The 26,682-nt window shown below is 40.9% G+C and overlaps 1 protein-coding gene across 1 annotated transcript in view; it reads left to right on the forward strand.

Annotated features, from left to right (window-relative positions):
• Positions 1 to 26,682, forward strand: part of SYCP2L (synaptonemal complex protein 2 like) — a 75,129-nt gene that overhangs the window by 8,055 nt on the left and 40,392 nt on the right. The window contains exons 5-14 of the mRNA XM_073006214.1: positions 3,849 to 3,949; positions 4,668 to 4,692; positions 8,556 to 8,641; positions 8,754 to 8,842; positions 11,820 to 11,854; positions 13,366 to 13,508; positions 16,021 to 16,073; positions 16,697 to 16,742; positions 18,698 to 18,790; positions 18,925 to 18,985. Of these exons, the coding sequence (XP_072862315.1) occupies positions 3,849 to 3,949; positions 4,668 to 4,692; positions 8,556 to 8,641; positions 8,754 to 8,842; positions 11,820 to 11,854; positions 13,366 to 13,508; positions 16,021 to 16,073; positions 16,697 to 16,742; positions 18,698 to 18,790; positions 18,925 to 18,985 (732 nt within the window). The remainder of the gene's footprint in view (positions 1 to 3,848; positions 3,950 to 4,667; positions 4,693 to 8,555; positions 8,642 to 8,753; positions 8,843 to 11,819; positions 11,855 to 13,365; positions 13,509 to 16,020; positions 16,074 to 16,696; positions 16,743 to 18,697; positions 18,791 to 18,924; positions 18,986 to 26,682) is intronic.

The following is a 26,682-nucleotide window of genomic DNA, read 5'->3' on the forward strand; positions in this document are numbered from 1 at the left end:
ACTCCTCTCAGGGACTTTAGAAGTGTTTGCAGGGGGAATTAAAGACTGTGCTTATGCAGACCGTATATATTTCATTTTGCATGTAACCCCACTTGACCTGCTGATACACTAACTTATGCAGATAATAGGAAGCAGGGAAAAGGAGATAAAATCTCAAAGGAAATGAAGCAGAGATGTTCTAAGTATACCTTGGAACCCTAAGCTGACCTTTTGGGATATGAATAGGAATATGCCCCAGCCTAACTTTTCTATTTAGGTTTAAGAATTCCCTCCCAAGGTTTAAAAAAGTGTCAGATCAAATCCCCACTGGAGTTTTGAAATCAAGTAGGAATTTCTATATTCCATTGGCATCCTAGTTGGTGATGGAAATTTCATAACCATTATTTAGATACGTTATTTCATATAGGTTTTGGCAAGAATAGATCAACATTATCAAAGAGAATGGGATACTAGACTCTATACCTCTTTTTTTCTTTCTTTCTTTTTTCTTTTTCTTTTCTTTTCTTTTTTTTTTTTTTTTTTGAGACAGGGTCTTAATTTTGTCACCCAGTCTGGAGTGTAGTAGTACGATCTCAGCTCACTTCAACCTCTGCCTCCTGGGCTCAAGTGATTCTCCTGTCTCAGCCTCCTGAGTAGCTGGGATTACAGGCACACACCACTATGCCCAGCTAATTTTTGTATTTTTAGTAGAGATAGGGTTTTACCATGTTGGCCAGGCTGGTCTTGAACTCTTGACCTCAAGTGATCTACCCACCTTGGCCTCCCAAAGTGCTAGGATTACAGGCATGAGCCCCTACACCCAGCTTAGACTCTATACTTGTTTCTTTCTTTCTTTTCTTTCTTTCTTTTTTTTTTTTTTTTTGAGACGGAGTCTCGCTTTGTCATCCAGGCTGGAGTGCAGGGGCGATGTTGGCTCACTGCAACCTCCGTCTCCCAGGTTCAAGCAATTCTTCTGCCTCAGCCTCCCAAGTAGCTGAGATTACAGGTGTGTGCCACCACACCCAGCTAATTTTTTTGTATTTTTAGTAGAGATGGGGTTTCACCACGTTGGTCAGACTTGTCTCTGTTGGGAATAACGCTCAAAATTCTAGGGAAATTGAACACTCGAACAAAGGATTCTTAGCAAAGCAATTTTACTTCTGCGCAGAGGGGTGCCTCCTTGGCCAGTTGCCATGAGAGCACACCTGAACAAAGGGGCATGAGAGCCTTTATTGCTGACGCAAGTCCTGCCCGTGTACCTTTTCCCCATTGACCGGGGTCGGGTCGTACAATCTAAACTAATTCCGGTTGGCTAAACATTTGATTTTTTTTTTTTTTTTTTTAAGATAGGGTGGGCACGTAAAAGAAAGTGGAGAGGAAGGGGAAGGGGTGTCTGTAATGAGCTAGAAAGTTAGTCCTCTTTTCAAATAAGGCAAGGAATGTCAGCTGGTACTGATAACGCCTGGTACTGTGGTGTGCCTGGGCATCTAACAAAGGCAAAAAGGAGAAAGAAGGAGAAAAAGGGGGGGTGGGTGCTATGAATTAAATAATAAAAGATTGATCAGATTATTTGAAGAGAAATCTCATCATATTCCACATCTTGAACTCCTGACCTCAGATGATTCACCTGCCTTGGCCTCCCAACGTGCTGGGATTATAGGTGTGAGCCACCGCGCTCAGCCAGCTCTACACTTCTAAAGACAATTGTGTTTGCAAACTCAACACAAAGCGTGCTTGGAAGTTCTTCTACTCCATAGAATAAGAATTCATGGCACGGGGCTCCCGCCTGTAATCCCAGCACTTTGCGAGGTTGAGGCAGGTGGATCACCTGAGGTCAGGGGTTCGAGACCAGCCTTGCCAACATGGTGACACCCCGTCTCTATTAAAAATACAGAAATTAGCTGGGCAGTGGTGGCTCGTGCCTGTAATCCCAGGTACTTGGGAAGCTGAGGAAGGGGAATTGCTTAAGCTGGAGGTTGTGGTGAGCCAAGATGGTGCTACTGCACTCCAGTCTGGGTGACAGAGTGAGACCCTGTCTCAAAAAAAAAAAAAAAAAAAAGCCCTACAGAAAGGAACATCTTTAGTCCTGCACTGTAAAATCCAGGAGGATTAAGCAACTTGTCTGATACCATATTCCTAATAAGTCATGGCTATTGTGTCTGGCTTCTGGTAGTGACACAACTGTGGGGAGAGCTGGGATGTCTGTTAGACAATGTGTGACCAGGGTGTATAAATGGGTTCAGTGAGAACTTCCTGTTGCCAAGTATTGATCAGAGAGTGCAGCCTTTCTGCCGCTTCTGTATCTATTCAACCAGTGTATTTGGGAGGGTGCTGGGAGTGCGATGGGCTTTGGAAGGATGGAGTGGTGACAAAAATGTATTTAAAAAGCATAGAATTTTAAGTATGAACATAGGGAGGGAGAAAATATAGCCTTACCAGTGAGTTCTGCTGCGTAGAGAGACGTTTCTTCTCTTGTGCTATTGGAGAAAAGCTTTCTTCAGCAGGTGGATGATTCAATCTAGTGCAAGTATTTGTCTGATTTGAGACAAAAGAAACCTTACTTGGAACATAGTAATGGCTTTCAAACCTTGCTGGACATGACAGTCACCTGGAGAGCTCTCACAAACCTTCTTAAACCTAAAATAGAAAACTCAGGTGAGGGTGTATCACCAGTGATTCTGATTACTGGGTCTGGGGGATGTTTCCTGACTCTCCAGGTTTTCCTAATGTACAGCCAAGGTAGAAAACTGGTTTATTTATCTTCAGTTGGAATGAGTCAGGTTCTTGGCCCAAAGTGTACAGAGTTTTGAAGGCCTGACTTCTGCAAGAGTTGTTCATCAGAAACTCACGTGACTGATGTCATGTTCAGCTGATGATTTCTAACTATGCATGCGGGGTTTTTCTTCTTCTTCTTATTTTTTTTCTAAGAGTGACGAGTCTCAGCAAAAATCATGGGAAAAATAAGATGGTTTTTGCTTTATGGAGGAAATACCGTATATTCTGGAGTGGGGGAGGAAAGGTTACAGAAGTTTATTTTAAATCATACCAATTCCAGCAGTTTAATATGAAATTGGATATATATTCCTATAGGAAAAATTCTCTAGCTGGAAGCTTTTTAACAAAAGAAAGATACCTAGGCCTGAGGCATATTTACTATAACCAAGAATACTTCTGAGAACTTTCCAAATTCTATATATTCTTCGATAGTTTGTTTTCAGCAGATTCTCAGATCATAAGATTTTTCTTGCCCCTGTGCTGGGGAGGTTCACTTATCTCTTTTTTTTTTTGGAGGTGGGGTCTCGCTCTGTTGCCCAGGCTAGAGTGTAGTGGTGTGATCACAGCGCTTGCTACAGTGTTGACCTTCTGGACTCAAGTGATTCTCACACCTCAGTCTCCCCAGCAGCTGGGACTAGAGGTGTGCACCACCACACCCAGCTAATTTTTATATTTTTTGTAGAGATGAAGTTTAACCATCTTTCCCAGGCTGGTCTTGAACTCCTGGCCTCAAGTGATCCACCTGCCTCGGCCTCCCAAAGTGCTGGGATTACAGGCATGAGCCACTGTGCCTGGCCTCATTTATGTCTTAAATGCTCCTCACTAGTCCATTTATACGGCTTTCTGACACGGATCCTGGCTGGGACTCTATTTTGTGCTGATCTCTGAGAGCTTACTTATGACAGCTCTGTAGTAGTATGGCACCATCCTGAAGTGTTCCGGTGGGAGGTGTCAGAGCCAGGCCTCACTGAAATGGAATGGAATGGGAAAAGATCTTTAAGATTATTTTGTTGTAATGAGAAAATTGTGAAATTTTATTGAATAGGCAGCATTTAGTCATATGTAGTTACATTAGTGTCCTCCTGTGTACCTAGTTTCCTGGTTTGAAAGAACAACAGGAATTCTGACCTTGGAAGGCCTAGCCTCAGACACATCGCTGATTAGTGTTACAGAAGACTTCTTTGACACTGCGTTGGTAAGGATGGGATGGATGCTTCACTAAGCAGATGCCATTGGTAATTGGCAGGAATCTTCAAGTTATTTATAAAACATGGTTTTCTAAATATGTAAGTTTCGTTAAAAGACTGACGTGGCTGGGCGCGATGGCTCACGCCTGTAATCCCAACACTTTGGGAGGCCGAAGTGAGTGGATCACCTGAAGTCAGGAGGTCGAGACCAGCCTGGCCAACATGGTGAAACCCGTCTCTACTAAAATACAGAAATTTGCTGGGTGTGGTGGTAGGCGCCTGTAATTTCAGCTATTTGGGAGGCTGAGGCAGGAGAATCACTTGAACCTGGGAGGTGGAAGTTATAGTGAGCTGGGACCACGGGATTGTACTTCAGCCTGGGAAACAAGAGTGAAACTCTGTCTTAAAACAAAACAAAACAAAAGACTCTCATGTATTATTATTAGAATATTATTAATATGTGACATAGTAATAAACTATATAACCAATGTTAAAAATGAGAGGTGATTTATTATCATATATACAAATATATTAGTCACCTGATTGAGAGTGATATGCACATTTTAAGGATGTGATTAAGGCTCAAATAGGCTTTCTCTAAAATTCTTTCCTTCTGTAAAGTCAATGCCTGCCTGTTAGAGACAATTAACACTAATACATTCGTGTTATAGTTTATCATGCTGTTTAAAAATAATATGAGCTTTTCTTTTTCTTTCTTTTTGTTAGATTATTTCCAGGAGTAGTAGTGAAGGTAAGTATATTATTGGCTACTAATTGGCTGTTAATTTTTCATTAATAGAATATTCTGGCACAGAGAAAAGAATATTTAAATGATATGTAAAAGTAAAGAAAGTTTAAACATTTTATTTGGATTTATTGACCACCTTATGGTCATCATGGTGTCATTTGGAAATGTATTTCATTGTAGAAAAAAGTCTTGTATTTGTCTGAGAAACATTTTTGTTTAGCTGCTCCTGACATATGGCTAGCTCTGTTCAGGTAATAGAAAGCCACTTTTGTCATTCAAATATGCAAAAACTTAGCTACTACTGATTTAGCTTGAAGCTGATTCAGATGCCCTTCTCTGTCTTTCAAGAGTGTAAAAGGTAAAATTTTAGAAACTTTGGAGGATAGCTTGATTTTGTTCCATTTAACTCAAGTTAAAGGTAGTTATGCTGGGTGTGGTGGCTCATGCCTGTAATCCCAGCACTTTCAGAGGCTGAAGAGGCAGACCTGATTGCATCCAGAAGTTCGACACCAGCCTGGGCAACATAGTGAGACCCCCATCTCTACAAGAAATAAAAAATTATCAGGGTGTGGTGGCGTGCACCAGTAGTCCCAGCTACTTGGGAGGGTGAGGTGGGAGGATCACTGGAGCCCCAGAGTTTGAGGCTGCAGTGAGTCATGATTGTGCCACTCCACTCCAGCCTGGGTGACAGTGAGATCCTGTCTCAAAAAAAAGTAATTTGACATTTGAATTATGATACCATGGATTCAAAGATGCACTTAAATATTTAAACATTTTGGAAATTGGAGCCATCTTGATATGTCATTTTCCTATGTTACATGTTTTTAGTTTTCTTCTGAAAGGCTATCATCAATTGACACTATATTCTGCAATGGATGGTATCTGGTAGCTGAGGAAATGCAGTACCAGAAGCTGAAGCATGCACTGGACTTGGTTGACTTTAAAACTTGGTTGACTTGGTTGGTCCTCATAATTCAAGTCAGTGGTTCCAAACATTTTCAAGTCAAAGTTTTATGATCATCACAATGATAGTTACTGTCCTTAAAACTGGTTGATAAAATGCACAGTGGTAAAAAATTACTTTGATTTTTGTAACATTTTAAAATAAACTTGCTTTGTATTAATCCCAACAGTATGTATATACTGCATATTTGAAAAACAGTGCATATATGAGCTATATGTTCGCTCTATGGTCATCACTTGGGGCATTTATGGATTCACATAATGCTATAATGACTTTCATTGCCCCTGGTAGAGGAAACACTGTTCTAGATGACTGTGTTAGTCCAATTAGGCCGCCATAACAAAGTGCCATCAATTGGGAGGCTAAGCCAACAGACATTTATCTCTGGAGGCTGGGAGTAACAGATTAGGGTACCAGCATGATTGGATTCTGGTGATGGCCTCTTTCTGACTTCTTGCTGTGTGCCTACATGGTAGGCAGAGACCTGGCTTCTTGCTGTGTGCTTACAAGGTGGACAGAGAGCCAGAGCTTTTTCTTTTTGTTTTCTTTTTCTTTTTCTTTTTCTTTTTTTTTTTTTCCGAGACAGAGTCTTGCACTGTTGCTCAGGCTGGAGTGCAGTGGCACGTTCTCAGCTCACTGCCACCTCTGCCTCCTGGTTTCAAGCAATTCTCCTGCCTCAGCCTCCTGAGGAGCTGGCATTACAAGCGTGTGCCACCACGCCTGGCTAATTTTGTATTTTTAGTAGAGATGGGGTTTCACTATTTTGGCCAGGCTGGTCTTGAACTCCTGACCCCATGTGATCCACCCACCTCGGCCTCCCAAAGTGCTAGGATTACAAGGCATGAGCCACCGCACCTGGACCGAGCTCTTATAAGGGCACTCATCCCATCATGAGGATCCCACACTCGTGACCTCATCTGAACTTCCCTTACCAAAGGCTGCATCTCAAATACCATCACATTGAGGGTTAAGGCTCCAACATATGAATTTTGGGGGGGACACAATCCCATCTATAGCAATGGCAATTCGTGCTTGGAGCCCACTGTGGTCACCTTAGCGGGGCTGGCCTCTCTGCAAGGGACAGGTTTTCACATGTGGCCTTCGACAGTTGTCGTGTGTGAGTTTTATGCCCAGGCTCTGCAGAGCTAATGTCTAATCCTTCTCTCCGAAGTAGAAAGATGTTTTCACTGAATTTCTTCCCACCTCCTTCTGCAGTTGATAACATTAATCACTCCTTCTTTTTTGTTCTGAAACTTATGTCTTCTTATTTATTTTTATGATTCTTTTGTTTGTGTTCCGCTATATGGATTATGACTTTCTTTCACAGTTTATCCCTCTCTACTGATTTGAATGACTTATGTCCTAGTTTTGTTTTACTGTTAGTTACCCTTAAATTAGTTACTAACATCAAAATGATGGTACCTTATTTCTTCTTCTTTGTGTATGACAATACATTTAATGTGTTAAAGAAATGTAAGAGTATTAGGCTGTGGGAGGGATGTGGTCAGAGCTTTTCATCGTTTGAAGATGTTTTTCTGGCTTTTATACAATATTACTCTCACTTTGCATGCTGTGCCCCTTACAATCCTGTTGCATTATCTTCTGATATTAAGGGTTGAAAGCACGTTTATTTTACATGGTTCTTGGCGACTTATTTTGAATCCAAATGTTACTTTAGCTCAGGAAAATTTGTTCTTTGATAATTTTATTACAGCAGAGTTTCTCAATTTTGGCAATATAGATATTTTGAACTGGGTAGTCCTTTGTCCTGGGTGCTATCCTGCACATCAAAGCATGTTTGGCGGCATCCCTGTCCTCTACCCTCTAGATGCCAACAGCATCCATCCCCACGTCATGACAACCAAAAACATCTCCACACGTCCCCCGTGGGGCAAAATCGTCTGTAGTCAACAACTACTGAGGTAAAGTGCTTTGGGTGTATTTAACAGAATATCTAGCTCAAATAGGCTTAAATGATAAAGACAACTTACTGGCTGAAGGGACTGAAGAGTCCAGAGGTGGGCAGTTTGGAAATAGAGTGGCTCCATTCCATTTCTCTATAGCCCTTTCAGTTCTGCCTTTCTCAGAGTCTAGTCTTTGCTCTCAAGGTGGTTTCCCTTGTTGGTTGCAACCAGAACTTTGTGCTTCCTGGTTCACATCTGGGGGAGAAAGGTTCCCTTTCCTCAACCAGCAAACAAAAGCCCTAGCTTTGCTCTGATTGGGTGCCCTGCCCTCCAGATGAACCAGTCACTATGAAAAGATAAATGGGCCACCTCTGCCTAGTTTAAGCCAGTCCGGATTTACCCCTGGAACTGATCGGTCTCACCCAAATAGCACAACTGCTCCATAACAGAGGAGTGGGGAAGGATGGTGGAGAGACCACCAAAAAGTCCATTACATTTACTTTCTGTTTTTACTTTTCCTTTTTAATAATTATTTACTTTCTGTTCCCTCTTTGTAAGATTAACTGTCGCATCTTTGTTTTTATCTTCATGTGCATCTTTTCCTCACTCCTTTTCCCCCCTGCATTTTGACAGCAGTTCTCAAGTTCTTCTTCTTAGAAGAATTACTTGACTTGAAATATCAATATTGCCAAAGTTGAGAAAGTCTACTGTAATAAAAGTATCAAAGAATTAATTTTCCTGAGATAAAGTAAGATTTGGTTTCAAAATAAGTCACCAAGAACCATGTAAAATAAACGCGTATATGAATGTGTGCACATGCTCACAACCCTTGATACCAGAAGACAAAGCAACAGGATTGTAAGGGGCACAGGCTGCAAAGTGAGTTATATTGTAGAAAATCCAGAAAGGCACCCTCAGTGAAAGGCTCTGACCATGTGTAGGAGTCATTTTCTTACTCTTTCAAACATAAAATGGAGTCTTTGAAATTATATTTTCAGGGAAAATTCAGATGTTGGATTCCTTCCTACTTAGCTTAGGATTCCTGGTGACAGAAAAGACTGTACATCATTTGATTCAACAGGAGGTAAGTTGCAAATAACAAAATAGATACCAGTGGCTCCAGAAACCTTGGAGAAGATCGTACATAGGTCTCTGTTTTGTTTCTTCTCCATGAATGTCTTCTCAATTCCCAAAAGGGCTTGAAGACTTTTAACTGCATTTTGGACGCTGTCCCTCGGGAAGAAAGAAAAAAATTCCCTTTGTCAGAACGCATGTGCCATCTTATGTAAGTGACTTTGTATAAGTTACGTGCTGTAGTAAGGGTAAAACCTCTCATGATTGTACGACTTCAGTCTGTGTTCTGCTTAGACCTGATTATGTCTTTTCTCTCTTCGGTAAATGCTTTGTGCACCTATTATGAGTCAGGCACTATGCTAGGTGATAAAGAGGGGCTGAGGTAAAAAGAAGACATTGCAGCAGGGCGCGGTAGCTCATGCCTGTAATCCCAGCACTTTGGGAGACCAAGGCAGGCAGATCACAAGGTCAGGAGATCCAGACCATCCTGGCTAACATGGTGAAACCCCATCTCAGCCGGGCGCGGTGGCTCAGGCCTGTAATCCCAGCACTTTGGGAGACCGAGGCGGGTGGATCACGAGGTCAGGAGATCCAGACCATCCTGGCTAACACGGTGAAACCCTGTCTCCACTAAAAATACAAAAAATTAGCCGGGCATGGTGGCAGGCGCCTGTAGTCCCAGCTACTTGGCAGGCTGAGGCAGGAGAATGGCGTGAACCCAGGAGGTGGAGCTTGCCATGAGCCAAGATCATGCCACTGCGCTCCAGCCTGAGAGCGACAGAGCGAGACTCTGTCTCAAAATAATAATTAAAAAGAAACCCCATCTTCACCAAAAATACAAAAAATTAGCTGGGCGTGGTGGCACGCACCTATAGTCCCAGCTATTCAGGAGGCTGAGGTAGGAGAATCACTTGAACCCGGGAGGCGGAGGTTGCAGTGAGCCGAAATTGCAGCACTGCACTGCAGCCTGGGCCACAGAGCCAGACTCTGTCTCAAGGAAAAAAAAAAAAAAATTGCTAGATTTTTCCTTTTTAATAATTATGAAGTATTTTTTTTTTTTCTTTTTGCATCAACATTGAGGCAAAATGCTTTCTCAGGCTCTATTTTTTCATTGTAAATGTGAACTAAATTCGTGACTCAGGGGAGAATGTTAAGAGTATAGACCGTAAAGCCTGCTTGGTTTCAAATCCGAGTTTTGCCACTTTTGCCCATTGTCTATGAGCACAGCCCTGACTTCATCATACCTCAGTTTGTTTGCCTGTAAAATGGAGTCGAAGTAATACCTACTTGATAGAATTATTGTAAAGGTTAAATCAAGCAATCCATGTAAAGTGATTATCTGCTAAAGAGGAAGTGCCGCAAGGTAGCTACACTGTTGTGAGATGGAATTTTGATTGCTTTTCACGTGATGGATTTTTTGTTTTTTGGTGACCCAAAGCCACTGTTGCATAGTTCTTGGGATGTGAGATTTGGAGGTAAGGTTGTCATGTGTGACCACAGAAACAACAAAACCAGCACCCTGTTTTGAAGTTGGAACCGGAACCTGTGGCTGCGCTAACCACCAGCCAGCATGGAGGACATCATTGTGGCACATTATTTACGTGGTGTGTGGCCACAGTGTGGGGCCTGAAATAGGTGATTTGTGAGCATGAAACTCACTGTCATCGTGTTTGTCCATTTAGTCTTTGCAGGATATAGTTTTTACACTGAATTTTTCCTAAACACATTTTTATTTAATACATTAGTGAAATTGCTACTCTTAGTGGTTTATTTAGATTTGGGGAGCAGCTGATCTCATGTTTTCTCTTAAGTTTTCAAACTAATCTTTGAACACACTACCTTATTGTCTGTGTGTTCTAGAAAGTCTGGAATGTTCTGGACTTCAAAGGTAAAACCTGCAATATAAAATTAAGCAGTAATTTTGCTCAGTGGTACTGTTTCCAGGTTTCTGTTTAATAGTAACAAGTCGATCTACTTCTTACAAGGTTTCTCAACAAATCTATTCTTTAAAATGGGAGTTATTTCAGGCATTAAAAGATCGACTTGGCCGGGCATGGTGGCTCACACCTGTAATCCCAGCACTTTGGGAGGCTGAGGTAGGTGGATCACTTGAGGTCAGGAGTTCGAGACCAGCCTGACCAACATGGTGAAGCCCCGTCTAAAAATAGAAAGCATTAGCTGGGTGTGGCGGGCACCTGTAATGCCAGCTACTTGGAAGGCTGAGGCAGAATTGCTTGACCCTGGGAGGCAGAGGTTGCAGTGAGTCAAGATCGTGCTGCTGCACTCCAGCCTGGGTGACAAAGCCAGACTCAGTCTCAAAAAAAAAAAGATCGACTCACACTTGTTAGCATTTATTTGAAATTCTGAGTGAATAATGTACAATTCGAGAGTCTGCATTAGTTTTAATAATGTAGTAGCTTAATCCTATTACATCTCTAAATTAATTTGTTTTTTGTTTTGTTTTGTTTTGTTTTTTAAGATAGAGTTTCACTCTTATTGCCCAGGCTGGAGTGCAATGGCATGCTCTCAGCTCACTGCAACCTCCGCCTCCTGGGTTCAAGAGATTCTCCTGCCTCAGCCTCCCGAGTAGCTGGGAATACAGGCATGTGCCACCATACCCGGCTAGTTTTGTGTTTTTAGTACACATGGAGTTTCTCCATGTTGGTCAGGCTGGTCTCGAACTCTCAACCTCAGGTGATCTGTGCATCTAGGCCTCCCAGAATTCTGGGATTACAGGCATGAGCCACCGTGCTCAGCCTAAATTAGTTTTTAAAATCAGATCAAGCAGCTCATAGGAAAGAATCACTGACTGTATCATTTCCTGCAGCTATCAAACTGTGTAAAAGGACATATGCCCTCACAGGTTGGTGCGGTGATTATAAAACTCTGGAATTAATTTGATGACCCCTTAGAGATCATCAAATGGAATTCACTTTACAAGAGGGAAAATAGAACCTCAGAGTGTATATAGTAGTTCTAGCTTCTTAAAAAATAACGTCTAGGTCATTAATATATAAACTTGAGAAGGTTTTTCGATAAATATGTATTATTGACATTAAGGAAATTTTGATGCTGAATTTGAAATAGTTTCAGAAACATATTTTGGTTTTACAGTTTAATGCCAGTATAGTAAAGTTTTACCTCTTGATGTTCACTTCAGTTAAATGTGATTTATCTAAATGTTTCAGGAAAGACCTTGCAAGGACACTCTTGACTGTGGGTGGTAAGAAATTTTAGAATTTTCAGTATTAGAATATTAAATATTGGACACTGGGGGTTTTATGAGCATCTTGGGACCATGGGGAATAAATTATGGTTAAATTGAAGATAGGAATTAGGGTTTTATTTTAAACTTATTTTGAGAGATTTTAGCATGCTGAAACCTGTAAAGAATAATTCATGAATACTCGTTTACTACCAGCCAGCTTCATCAAAATTTAGCATTTTACCACATTAGCTTCAAGTCTGTTTTTAAAGAAAAAAAAAAAGGTGTCATGGATAAAGTCCCCTGTGTCCATGTTCCTCATCCCATTTCCTTCTCCTTGACTCAGATTTGTTTTTCATTCCCAAGCATATTTTTCTGTTTTTACTCTGTAGATCCCTAAACAACATGCATTATCATTTTGTAGATTTTAAAAGCATCCTATAAATGCCATTCCGTGGGCTACAACTCCCTTTTTACCCTTAGAATTGTTTGTAATTTAAACATGTTACTACATGTAGTTTTAGTTTATTTGCTGTGAAATACTACAAGTTATTTTGGGATTTTATTTTGTAGTAGCAACTTTTTTTTTTTTTTTTTTTTTTAAATGGAGTTTTGCTCTTATTGCCCAGACTGGAGTACAATGGCATGATCTCGGCTCACTGCAACCTCCGCCTCCTAGGTTCAAGCGATTCTCCTGCCTCAGCCTCCTGAATAGCTGGGATTACAGGCATGTACCACCGTGCCCGGCTAATTTTTGTATTTTTAGTAGAGATGGGGTTTCACCACGTTGGCCAGGCTAGTCTCGAACTCCTGACCTCAGGTGATCTGCCTGCCTTGGCCTCCCAAAGTGCTGGGATTACAGGCATGAGCCACCACGCCTGGCCAGTAGAAACGTTTTTAAGGCTGTTTGATGATTTGCTTTGGATGAGTATTTTAATATATCTAAAATATAATACCCATACATATTATTTATTTAAAAATTGTTATATACCAACCTCTTATTTAGATTTTTATTTTATTTCTTAAATACTGAATTTATATGATTTTGGCAAGGCGTGGTGGCTCATGCCTATAATCCCGGCACTTTGGGAGACCGAGGTGGGCAGATCGCTTGAACCCAGAAGCTCAAGACCAGCCTGGCCAACATGGCAAAACCTTATCTCTACTAAAAATATAAAGATGAGCAAGGCATGGTGGCACATGCCTGTAATCCCAGCTTCTTGGGAGGCTGAGACGGGAGAATCACTTGAACCCAGGAGGCGAAGATTGCAGTGAGTCGAGATTGGGTCACTGTACTCCAGCCACCACTGCACTCCAGGATGACAAAGTGAGACTATCTCAAAAAAAAAAAAAAAAAGAATTTAAATGATTCTGATTACTCCAGAATGCATCTTGCCGTGGTAACTCTAAGACATAATGCTAGGCTTCTCAGATGGAGTTTCTTAGAGCAAGTACTAGAACTTGGAACTCATTTTTTCTTTTGCTTTGTGCCCAGAATTATCTGTGTCTACCATGTTTTTAATCTCTAGATTATGACCAGCAGGTTGCTATTTCTGAAGCGCTGTGTAGACTGACGATTAGAAATTCAAGGGAGGAACTTGTCCATAAATGGTTTGATGATGAAGTCATTGCTGAAGGTTTCAAAGAAATTAAGGATCGAGAATTTGAGACGGTGAGATTCCTGGTCATGCGAATTTCTGTTTAGCCAATATTTATTAAGCATCCTCTGAGAACTTTCCTGTGTGTTGGGCTTACGGGAGGGTTTTTTTTTGCTTAAGTGTGATTACACTGCCATTCTTAAACTTGTTTCCCACTTAGGAGAAACAACTTGAAGGTAATATGAACAGAATATTGTGAGCTAGATATAGGGATACAGATAGGACTTTTTCTTTTCTTTTTCTTTTCTTTTTTTTTTTTTTTTTTTTTGAGACAGAATCTCATGCTATTGCCCAGGCTGGAGTATAGTGGCACAATCTCAGCTCACTTCAACCTCTGCCTCCTAGGTTCAAGTGATTCTCCTGCCTCAGCTTCCCAAGTAGCTGGGATTACAGGTGCCTGCCACCACGCCTGGCTAATTTTTTATTTTTAGTAGAGACCAGGTTTAGCCATGTTGGCCAGTCTTATCTTGAACTCCTGACCTCAGGTGATCTGCCCACCTTGGCCTCCCAGAGTGCTGGAGTTACAGGTGTGAGCCACCGTGTCTGTCCAGGACTTCTTTATAGGAGACAGAACTAGGTGAATTTGATGGATTCAGTTAAAAAAATTGTCTTGGAAGGGTGAGCAATTTTCAATGAACCTTGAACAGTAGGGAGAATTGAAGAAGAAATCAGAGCATTTTTGCCTTGCAGAAGGCAGCTGCTGTGATGGCAGGAGGCTGAAATGGACATGGCCTGGCAGAGGAGTATTATGGGATGGCTGTGTTCTGAGCCATCCGACCTGTACAATTTGGAGAAACAATACTTTTTAGTGTCTTCTCTGCAACCTGGGCTTCCTGTGATTGTGTTCACAAAAGCCACACAAAAATAGCTTATGACTTTGTTGTGTATTCACCTTCCTCTTAAAATAGCTAAAACATTTTCCCTCTTCTTTTAAAAAGTTTTTAAAATGAGAGTTAGACTCCTGTAGGAAAACGTAAAATTCTTAATAACAGTACTCATGTTGACAAAACCTTTCTGGTCAAAATTCCCATGTAATCAGGATTTTTATTAAACATGGACCTTTATATTTCCTCAGACTCTGAACCTACTGTCATATACTTCATATAGTAATTATTTAGCCAGGATTCAGTATAATCTCAGTGGAAAGACCATGAGCTTTGGGTCTGTCCCAAATTGGGTTGAACCTAGAGTTTGAGCCCCACCTCTCCAATTTATGGGATGTATGCATTTTGGCAAGGTAGTTGACGTGTGAAGCCTGAGTGACCTCATCTGTAAAATGGGACTAAAGCTCACCTCAAAGTCTTGAGAATTCAATGAGAGAAACTGAAAGGTCCAGGGCTATTGTAGGCACTCATGTGTTAATTTCCTTTCTGCTCTTTGTCATTTCTCATTTGCAGGAAAATTTGATGAAAATAGAGAAATGTAATTATCTTGTTTCCAAAATCATTTCCTTCCCCAGAGCTATCAGTTTCTTAATGTTTTTTGTTTGTTTTTTTTTTTTTTTTTTTTTTTTTTTTGAGGCAGAGTTTTGCTCTTGTTGCCCAGGCCGGAGTGCAAAGGCGCGATCTTGGCTCACCACAACCTCCGCCTCCTGGGTTCAAGTGATTCTCCTGCCTCAGCCTCCCGAGTAGCTGGGATTACAGGCATGTGCCACCACTCCCGGCTAATTTTGTATTTTTAGTAGAGATGGGGTTTCTCCATGTTGGTCAGGCTGGTCTGCAACTCCCAACCTCAGACGATCTGCCTGCCTCAGCCTCCCAAAGTGCTGGGATTACAGATGAGAGCCACCACACCCAGCCCAAATTGCTTTTTTACATGAAAGGCTTACACTGCTGATGTCTAATTACTGCTGAATGGTAGATCAGGAGCATAAGGAGTGTTGACTACAGTAGCCAATCCTTGCTAACAAAAGGGAACAAAATCTTGGATCTGTGTCTCTTTGGTTTTAGAATGTGGGGCAACAAATTTCTTCCTGAGAGCTGTTGGTTAGGTAAACTCTAATAATAGTCTTTGTTCTTAGAACATATGCTAGGAGAAGAGAGTGAGATAGAGAACTCCCAAAAAGGAAAATTGGCCATAGATAATACACCCAGATCAACCCAAAGTTGATAAATTTTATAGGTTTGTGGTTGGTTTGTGCTGTGCAGGTGTTAGGGAGGTGGATGCCCAATGGGTTGGTCAAATATTGTAACCTAGGTCATCAGTAAGATGTATTTCTCTTGCTTACACTTCTGACCCAATGAAACATAACCAGGCATTTAACTTTTGGAGACCTAAGTATTCCTCAGCTGAAAATCTAATGGCTGCAGGGAGCAAAGGTTCCTTCTAGAAACATGATCCCGGATCCTCCTCTTTGGGGCATGAAGTATTGTTAACATATAATAACGAATCCTTATAAAGCCTCATTGATATTACTGCATCCTGGTCATTTAGAAGCACACACTGGCCTCTATATGCTAAGGTAGTATTGACCAAGACATCTTGATTTTCTTTTTAATAAAAGAGTTTATATCATTTGCTTTGAAGGACAGTAGACGTTTTCTCAATCACCTAAACGACAGACTCGGTGACCAAAGAAGGTAAGTTGTGTCTCTGAGCATTATTGACTAGTTGTATTCTGAAAATGTCTAATGTTTTAAAAGAACAGTTTAGGATCTGTTTCATTTTGGGAGAGAATATTGGGTACATCTTTACAGAGCATATTGAGTTGTCCATTGAGAAGAAACCTGAGAAGATCAGACTCTTTCTGCCTAGTAGCTTGTTGGAGTGTGTTTAAAAATTATCTCTATCTGTTTTATTATATTTGTGACTTGGGGTATGTATTTTAAAATAATACATTCTTTAAAGAGTTCATAGATTGTATTAAAAACAATTTCCTGACTTGAAGTTGCTGGAGTTAGTTGTATCATGAACAGTGAAGTCCTTGATCAGACAATATTTGCTAAATTCACTCCTTTTGTTTGAGAATCTGGCTGAGTAACTGGGTTGACATATAGTACTAGTAAACCTGGTTTACTGACTGCCAGATGGAGATTTGAAATCTACCCATAGTAGGTCTCCATTTGCAGACTTAAACCCCCTATCGTACTCTGTACGAGGAGACTTAATGCATACTCTAGTTATAAGTGCTTGTTGCGGAACGTCTGTAGATGTGTTTAAGGTTCATTCACATTTTATTTTTTAATTGTGAGGTGTTTTGCAGGGTGTATTCATTTCCGTGTGTTGCTGCTTTTGCTGATGAGCATGAGGTATGTTGATCTCTCTTGGAGGTCTGAGGGTGGTGTGCAGTGAAACCAGGAGTTAGGTTTATATGGTTAGGTCAAACTTTTGTTCTCATAACTCAAAAGGGCTTTTTGAAAAAGGATGCCAACTTCTTCTAATGACCTAAATTCTCAAACTGATCATACCATACCCTAACCAGAATGCATTACCAGTAAGTTTAAGGGCTCTACTATTACTATGGGAAAAAGGAATTTTAGGATCTATACTGTGTACATGAGGACAGTTACAGGAAGCTTGCCTCATTTTACCCTATTCATGAGCAACATAATTCATGCCTAGACTGGAGTAAAAAGAATGATTTCCTTGCTTCTCTCCTTCCATCTTATGCCCCACCCTCTTATTCTCAACCACTGGGGCCACTGTCTTTTCTCTCTATCTCATTCTACCTTGCACTTTATAGTCCAAGGTTGACCAGTTTCTTCCCCACCCCCCATTTGGTTTCTAGAGGAACAAGGTCCTTCATATAAAAGGGCCGCAACCTACAGCATCTCAGTTTCAGGCTAAAATATTTAGAGGTCTGGAACCTTGACTTTGAGTGTCCTGGACCCTGTCTTCAGAATGTCCTCATTCATCATTTTTTTGTTTTGGGTTCGGAGTCCCCTTCTTGGCCTCTCTGAGCTAAACTTTCAACTCATGGCTACACTACACATTCCTTCTCTCTAGAACTGAGTCTGGTAGGCTGATTCTGTTTATTTTCCCTCCGGTTGTCTGACGATTCTGCTCTGTTTGGTTTTTCTTCTTTCTACGACATCCAAATTTCCATTCCCTTCCATCAGGGCCCTTACCCCTAACCCTTACACTGGCTTCCAGGAACATGTATTGTGGGTGAAAGCCCTCATTCACCTCTGTAGCTATTAAAAGGTAGACATGTACTATAGAAAGGAAAGATGTCCAAGAAATACAACGTATTGGAAAATTAGATTGTAGAATAGTAAGTCTAGTGTTTTATCTATTGTTGGGGAATAAAATCTTTCTATATACTTCTTTTTGTTGTTGTTTTTTGAGACGGAGTCTCGCTCTGTCACCCAGGCTGGAGTGCTGTCATGTTATCTCAGATCACTGCAAGCTCCGCCTCCCGGGTTCACACCATTCTCCTGCCTTAGCCTCCTGAGTAGCTGGGACTACAGGCGCCTGCCAACATGCCTGGCTAATTTTTTGTATTTTTAGTAGAGACAAGGTTTCACTGTGTTAGCCAGGATGGTCTCGATCTCCTGACCTTGTGATCCACCCGCCTCAGCCTCCCAAAGTGCTGGGATTACAGGCGAGAGCCACTGTGCCTGGCCTATACTTGATGCATGTCTAGAAAACATCTGGAAGGAAACAAAGGCATTGTTAATGGTGCCTATGGAAAGGTACTTACGAAAAGCTGATGGGCAGAGAAGATGTTTACTGTTTCTATAAACACCATACTGTTAGAATCTTTCTTCCCCTGTTTTAACTATAAGCATCTATTTATTTTAGCATAATTAAAATGAAGGAAATTTGAAGTCTTCAAGTTTTAGCTCTACTCTAATGGAAGATAGATGGCAAATCACTCATGATTGGTTACAGTATCTCCTTCTCTGGAAGTTTCCATCCATATGCAGTGTGGATTGTTACTGATTCAACATAGAACTGTTTTCTCTGTGATTTTCATTAGAAAAAAATTGTGTAGATAGAATCATGTGACATATTTAAATATCTATTAAATACGCTAAGGATAGTGGGATTTTTGAAGGGGTGAGGAGAAATGGCTGAGTTCTATAAAACTGAAATCCTTCTGTTTTGCACAAAAGAGTCAGTCAATAAAGAGAGGCCCTATGATGCTAGGAGAATGCTGTTCCAGGAAAAGCACAAATTCTGTTTTCAAGGGAATAATGTTTATCTGACCCTATAGCATGATTTTTATGTGTATAATTCATGCTGAAATGATCTCTTACAGATGAGAAAACCAGCAGATGAAAAATTAGAGAAATTTTGGATCGACTTCAACCTGGGAAGTCAGAGTGTCACTTTTTATATAGACAACGCTGAGGTAATGATTCAGTGTCACTTTTTATATAGACAACGCTGAGGTAATGATTCTTGGTTAGAACTAAGCCTTTAGATATCATTTTTATGGAAGTATATGTTTTGCGCTCATGAATTTCACTTATTCATTTTCCCAAGAATACTCTATGGGACTCAGTGATACTTCGGAAGGAAGCAGTGATGAATTTCGGCATAATAGGTAATATGATACATTTAAACAACCTACGTCCAGTTCCAAGTATTATTTCTGTTGTATTTGCAGTGTATATTTATTTATACATACTGCATATTTATTTTTATTATAATCTAGGGCATATGTTCATCATGCCTTGGGGTAGGAAGGCTGTATGGTATGATGGAAGGTGCGCTGTCACAGATTTGTGACTTCTGTGCTTTGTGACCTTGGGATTAAATTATTTGTCTAGTTTTTTCATTTTAAAAATGTTTGTAGATCCTCACAAAATTAAAAGTAGAACTACCATGTGATCCAGCAATCAATTAACAATGCTTTTCCCCAAAGTGCTGCTTTGGTTTGAAAGAGTCTGATGGGGAGAGGAGAACATGTCATCCTAGGTTCCTCTCTTGATAAACCTAGAAGATCAGGCAGTAAACTGTGGATAGTAAGGGAGACATCAAGCAAGAAGGAACATGGCTGTCAGGAAATGTAGGTGCCTGCCCCCTCTATGGAGATGGATCATCAGGCTGTTTTGTAATTAGTGGTTAGGATCAAGGGCTTTGCAGATCAGAGATTTTGATTTGCATTCCCCTGATCATTAGTGATGTTGAACATTTTTTCATGTTTGTTGGCCATTTGTATATCTTCTTTTGAGACTTGTGTATTCATGTCCTTAGCCCACTTTTGGATGGGATTTTTTTTTTTTCTTGCTGAATTGAGTTCGTTGTAAATTCTAGATATTAGTCCTTTGTTGGATGTATAGATTGTTAAGGTTTTCTCCCACTCTGTAGGATGTCTGTTTACTCTGCTGACTGTTCCTTTTGCCATGCAAAAGATCTTTAGTTTAATTAAGTCCCAGCTATTTATCTTTGTTTTTATTGCATTTGTTTTTGGGTTTTTGGTCATGAAATCCTTGCCTAAGCCAATGTCTAGAAGGGTTTTTCCAATGTTATCTTCTAGAGTTTTTTTTTTTTTTTTTTTTTTTTGAAGTGGAGTTTTGCTGTTGTTGCCCAGGCTGGAGTGCAATGGCGCGATCTCAGCTCACCACAAACTCCACCTCCCAGGTTCAAGCGATTCTTCTGCCTTAGCCTCCCGAGTTGCTGCGACTACAGGCATGTGCCACCATGCCTGGCTAATTTTTTGTATTTTTAATAGAGATGGGGTTTCTCCCTCTAGGTCAGGCTGGTCTTGAACTCCTGATCTCAGGTGATCTGTCCACCTTGGCCTCCCAAAGTGCTGGGATTACAGGTGTGAGCCACTGTGCCTGGCCTATCTTCTAGAATTTTTATAGTTTCAGGTCTTAGATTTAAGTCCTTCATCCGTCTTGAGTTGATTTTTGTATCAGGTGAGGGATGAGGATCCAGTTTCATTCTCCTACATGTGGCTTGCCAATTATCCCAGCACCATTTTGTTGAAAAAGGTGTCCTTTCCCTACTTTATGTTTTTGTTTGCTTTGTCAAAGATCAGTTGGCTGTATGTATTTGGGTTTATTTCTGGGTTCTCTATTCTGTTCCATTGATCTATGTGCCTATTTTTATACCAGTACCATGCTGTTTTTGTGACTATGGCCTTATAATATAGTTTGAAATCAGGTAATGTGATGCCTCCAGATGTGTTCTTTTTGCTTAGTCTTGCTTTGGCTATGTGGGCTCTTTTTTGGTTCCATATGAATTCTGGGATTGATTTTTCTAATTCTGTGAAGAATGATGGTGATATTTTACTGGGAATTGAATTTGTAGATTCCTTTTGGGAGTATGGTCATTTTCACAATATTGATTTTATCCATCCATGAGCATGGGATGTGTTTCCATTTGTTTGTGTTGTCTATGATTTCTTTCAGCAGTGTTTTGTAGTTTTTCTTGTAGAGATCTTTCCCCTCTTTGGTTAGGTGTATACCTAAGTTTTATTTATTTATTTATCTATCTATCTATTTATTTTGGAGATGGAGTCTCACTTTGTCACCCAGGCTGGAGTGATTTCAGTGGTATGATCTCAGCTCACTGCAACCTCTGCCTCCTGGGTTCAAACAATTCTCCTGTTTCAGCCCCCCTGAGTAGCTGGGATTATAGGCACTCACCACCACACCCAGCTAATTTTGTATTTTTAGTCGAGATGGGATTTCACCATGTTAGCCAGGCTGATCTCAAACTCCTGACCTCAGGTGATCCGCCCACCTCAGCCTCCCAAAGTGCTGGGATTACAGGCGTGAGCCACTGCACCTGGCCCATCCCTATGTTATTTTATTTTATTTTTGCATCTATGATAAAAGGGTTTCAGTTCTTGATTTGATTCTCAGCTTCGTTGCTGTTGGTGTATAGAAGAGCAACTGATTTGTGTACGTTAATTTTTTATCTGGGAACTTTGCTGAATTATTTGATGAGTTCAAGGAGCTTTCTAGAGGAATCTTTAGAGTTTTCTAGGTATACAATCATTATCATCAGCAAACAGAGACAATTTGACTTCCTCTTTACCAATTTGGATGCCCTTTATTTCTGTCTCTTGTCTGATAGCTCTGGCTAGCACTTCCAGTAGTATGTTGAAGAGGAGTGGTGAGAATGAGCATCCTTGTTTTGTTCTGGTTCTCAGAGGGAATGCTTTCAACTTTTCCCTCTTCAGTATTATGCTGGCTGTGGGTTTGTCATAGATGGCTTTTATTTCGCTGAGGTATGTCCCTTGTATGCCGATTTTGCTGAGAGTTTTAATCATAAAGGATGCTGGATTTTGTCGAACGCTTTTTCTGCATCTATTGAGATGATCATGTGATTTTTGTTTTTAATTCTGTTTTTGTGGTGTATCACATTTATTGACTTGTGCATATTAAACCATTCCTGCATACCTGGTATGAAACCCACCTGATGATGGTGGATTATCTTTTTGATATGCTGTTGGATTCGGTTAGCTAGTATTTGTTAAGAATTTTAGCATCTATGTTCATCGGGGATTTTGGTCTGTAGTTTTCTTTTTTGGTTATGTCCTTTCCTGCTTTTGGTATTAGGGTGATACTGGCTTCATAGAATGATTTAGGGAGGGTTCCCTCTTTCTCTATATTGTGGAATGATGTCAGTAGGATTGGTACCAATTCTTCTTTGAATGTCTGGTAGAATTCTGTGAATCCATCTGGTCCTGGACTTTTTGGTGCTGATAATTTTTAAATTACAATTTCAATCTCACTGCTTGTTATTGGTCTGTTCAGGGTATCTGATTCTTCCTGATTTAAGCTAGGAGGGTTGTATCTTTCCAGAAATTTATCCATCTCTTCTAGGTTTTCTAGTTTATATGTGTAATGGTGTTCATAGAAGCCTTAAATGATCCTTTGTATTTCAGTGATGTCAGTTGTAGTATCTCTTGCTTCATTTCTTACTGAGCTTATTTGGATTTTCTCTCTTCTTTTCTTGATTAGTCTTACTCATGGTCTATCAATTTTATTTACTTTTCAAAGAACCAGCTTTCTGTTTCGTTTATCTTTTGTATTGTTTTGTTTCAGTTTCATCTAGTTCTGCTCTGATGTTGGTTATTTCTTTTCTTCTGCTGGATTTGAGTTTGGTTTGTTCTTATTTCTCTAGTTCCTTGAGGTGTGACCTTAGATTGTCTGTCTGTGCTCTTTCAGACTTTTTGATGTATAAGTGTTTAGGGCTATGAACTTTCCTCTTAGCATTGCCTTTGCTGTATCCTAGAGGTTTTGATAGGTTGTGTCACTGTTGTCACTAAGTTCAAAGAATTTTTAAATTTCCATCTTGATTTCATTTTTGACCCAATGATCATTCAGTAGCAGGTTATTTAATTTCCATGTATTTGCATGGTTTTGAAGGTTCCTTTTAGAGTTGATTTCCAGTTTTCTTCCATTGTGGTCTGAAAGAGTGCTTGATATAATTTCAACTTTCTAGGCTAGGCATGGGGGCTCACATCTGTAATCCCAGCACTTTGGGAGGCCAAGGTGGGCAGATCACCTGAGGTTGGGAGTTCAAGACCAGCCTGGCTAACATGGTGAAACCCTGTCTTTACTAAAAATACAAAAAAATTAGCTGGGCATGGTGGTGCATGCCTGTAATCCCAGCTACTTGGGAGACTGAGGCAGGAGAATCACTTGAACCTGGGAGGTGGAGGTTGCAGTGAACCAAGATCATGCTACTGCACTCCAGCCTGGGTGACAGAGCAAGATTCCATTTCAAAAAATAAAATAATCATCATAATAATTTTAGTTTTGTGGTCTTCTCATATGGTCTGTCTTGGAGAAAGTTCCAGGCGCCTGTTGAATAGAAGGTATATTCTGCAGTTGTTGGATGGAATGTTCTGTCTATATCTGTTAAGTTCATGTGTTCCAGGGTATACTTTAAATCCGTTGTTTCTTTGTTGATTTTCTGTCTTGATGATCTGTTTAGTGCTGTCAGTGGAGTATTGAAGTCCCCCACTGTTATTGTGTTGCTGTTTATCTTATTTCTTAGGTCTCTTAGTAATTGTTTTATAAATTTGGGAGCTCCAGTGTTAGGTGCATATGTGTTTAGGACTGTGATATTTTTTTGTTGGACAAGGCCTTTTGTCATTATATAATGACCCTCTTTGTCTTTTTTAACTGCTGTTTTGTTAAAGGTTGTTTTGTCTGATATGAGAATAACTCCTGCTCGCTTTTGGTGCCCATGTGCATGAAATGTCTTTTTCCACTCCTTTGCCTTGAATTTATGTGAGTCCTTATGTGTTAGGTGAGTCTCTTGAAGGCAGCAGATGGTTGGTGAATTCTTATTCATTCTGCAGTTCTGTATCTCTTAAGTGGAGCATTTAGGCCATTTACATTCAGTGTTAGTATTGAGATGTGAGGTACCATTCCATTCATCATGCTATTTGTTGCTTATATACCTCGGTTTTTGTAATATTGTATTTTTGTTTTATAGGTCCTGTGTGATTTATGCCTTAAAGAAGTTCTGTTTTGATGTGTTTCCAGGATTCAAGATTTAGAACTCCTTTTAGCAGTTCTTATAGTGGTGGCTTGATAGTGGCAAATTCTCTCAGCATTTATTTGTCTGAAAAAGACTGTATGTTTCCTTCAAATGTCAAGCTTATTTTCACTGGATACTAAATTCTCGGCTGATAATTGTTTTGTTTGAGGAGGCTGAAGATAGGGCCCCAATTCCTTCTAGCTTGTAGGGTTTCTACTGAGAAATCTGCTGTTAATCTGATAGGTTTTTTTTATAGGTTACCTGGTGCTTTTGTCTCACCGCTTTCAAGATTCTTTCCTTCGTTGGGAGGCTGAGGCTGGAAAGTGGTGTGAACCCAGGAGGCGGAGCTTGCAGTAAGCCGAGATCGCGCCACTGCACTCCAGCCTGGGTGACAGAGCGAGACTCCATCTCAATAAAGAAAAAAAAAAAAGAAAACCTGATGACAGTGTGCCTAGCCGATGATCTTTTTGCGATGAATTTCCTGAGTGTTCTTTGTGCTGCTTATATTTCGATGTTTTGGTCTCTAGCAAAGTCAGGGAAGTTTTCCTTGATTATTCCCCCAGATATATTTTCCAAACTTTCAGATTTCTCTTCTTTCTCAGGAGCACTGATTATTCTCAGGTTTGGTCATTTAACATCATCCCAGATTTCTTGGAGGCTTTGTTCATATTTTCTTACTCTTTTTTCTTTGTCTTTGTTGTATTGGATGAATTTGAAGACCTTGTCTTTGAGCTCTGACTTTGTTTTGTTTGTTTGTTTGTTTGTTTTGAGACAGAGTCTTGCTCTGTACTGGGCTGGAGTATGGTGGTGTGATCTCAGCTCACTGCAACCTCCACCTCCAGATTCTCATGCCTCAGCCTTCTGAGTAGCTGGGATTACAGGCACGTGCCACCATACCCAGCTAATTTTTGTATTTTTAGTAGAGACAGGGTTTCACCATGTTGGCCAGGATGGTCTCGATCTCCTGACCTCATGATCCACCCACCTTGGCCTCCCAAAGTGCTGGGATTACAGGCGTGAGCTACCATGCCTGGCTGACTTTCTTTCTTCTACTTGTTCGATTCTATTGTTGAGACTTTCCAGAGCATTTGCATTTCTGTAAGTTGTCCATTGTTTCCTGAAATGTTGATTGTTTTTTATTTATGCTATCTATTTCATTGAATAGTTCTCCTTTCACTTCTTGTATGATTTTTTTTTTTATTTCCTTACATTGGGCTTCACCTTTCTCTGATTCCTCCCTGATTAGCTTAATAACTAACCTCCTGAATTCTTTTTCAGGTAAATCAGGGATTTCTTCTAGGTTTGGATCCATTGCTGGTGAGCTGGTATGATTTTTGGGGGGTGTTAAAGAACCTTGTTTTGTCATAGTACTAGAGTTGGTTTTCTGGTTCTTTCTCCTTTGGGTAGGCTTTGTCAGAGGGAGGGTCTAGGGCTGAAGACTGTTGTTCAGATTCTTTTGTCCCATGGGGTGTACCCTTGATGTAGTACTCTCCCCCTTTTCCTATGCATGTGGCTTCCTGAGAGCCCAGTCATAGAGATTATTATTTCTCTTCAGGATCTAGCTACCCAGCAAGTCTACTAGGCTCTGGGCTGGTACTGGGGGGTGTCTGCAGAGTCCTGTGATGTGAACTGTCTATGGGTCTGTCAGCCTTGGATACCAGCACCTGTTCTGATGGAAGTGGCAGGGAGGTGAAATGGACTCTGTGATGGTTCTTAGCTTTGGTGGTTTAATGCTCTATTTTTGTGCTGGTTGGCTTTCTGCTGGGAGATGGCGCTTTCCAGAGAGCATCAGCTATGGTAGTGTGGTGGGTGGGGCCACTATTCCCTTAGTCTTCAGTTACCAGGATAGGTAGGGAAGGACCACTGGGTGGGGGCAGGATTAGGAGTGTCTGAACTCAGACTCTCCTTGGGTGGGTCTTGCTGCGGCTGTGAGGGGTGAGGTTCCCAGGTCAATGGAGTTATGTTCCTAGGAGGATTATGGCTGTCTCTGCTGAGTCATGCAGGTTGTCAGGGAAGTGGGGAAAAGTCAGCAGTCACAGGCCTCACCCAGCTCCTGTGCAATCCAAAGGCCAGTCTCACTCCCACTGTACCCCCACCCCCAACAGCACCAAGTCTGTTTCCAGGCAGTGGGTGAGCAAGAAAGCAGGGGCTTTTAAAGAGGACTTGGCATGAATGGTATGTAAGGGAGAGAGTGAGGAAGTGTGGGGTCTCCATGACTTGCTTATCCATCAGGTGGTCTGGCTGATGCCATTGTGGGCAGAACTCGGTTGTACATTGACTGTTGTCTCAGGGCAATCTCCTGGTGGGGAGAATCTCAGGGGGTGCCTGGTTTGGTTCAACATTTCTTCCTTAGAATTTCTTTTTGTTTTGTTTTGTTTTGAGACAGAGTATCTCTGTCACCTAGTCTGGAGTGCAGTGGCGCAATCTTGGCTCATTGCAACCTCCGCCTCCTGAGTTCAAGCGATTCTCCTGCCTCAGCCTGCTGAGTAGCTAGGATTACAGGCCCATACCACCACACTTGGCTAATTTTTGTATTTTAGTAGAGATGGGATTTTGCCATGTTGGCCAGGCTGGTCTCGAACTCCTGACCTCAAGTAATCTGATAGCCTCGCCCTCCCAAAGTGCTGGGATTACAGGTGTGAGCCACCGTGCCTGGCCTCCTTAGAATTTCTAAGCAAACATACAGTTAGATGAGCTTGCAGCACAAAGAGTGCCTCATGGAAAGAAGGTAAATGTTATAATTGCATTCCTTTTTTTTTTCTTCAACTTTTACTTTAAGTTCATGGATAT

Source organism: Chlorocebus sabaeus, chromosome 17 (assembly GCF_047675955.1).
Source record: "Chlorocebus sabaeus isolate Y175 chromosome 17, mChlSab1.0.hap1, whole genome shotgun sequence".
NCBI classification, from domain to species: Eukaryota; Metazoa; Chordata; class Mammalia; order Primates; family Cercopithecidae; genus Chlorocebus; species Chlorocebus sabaeus.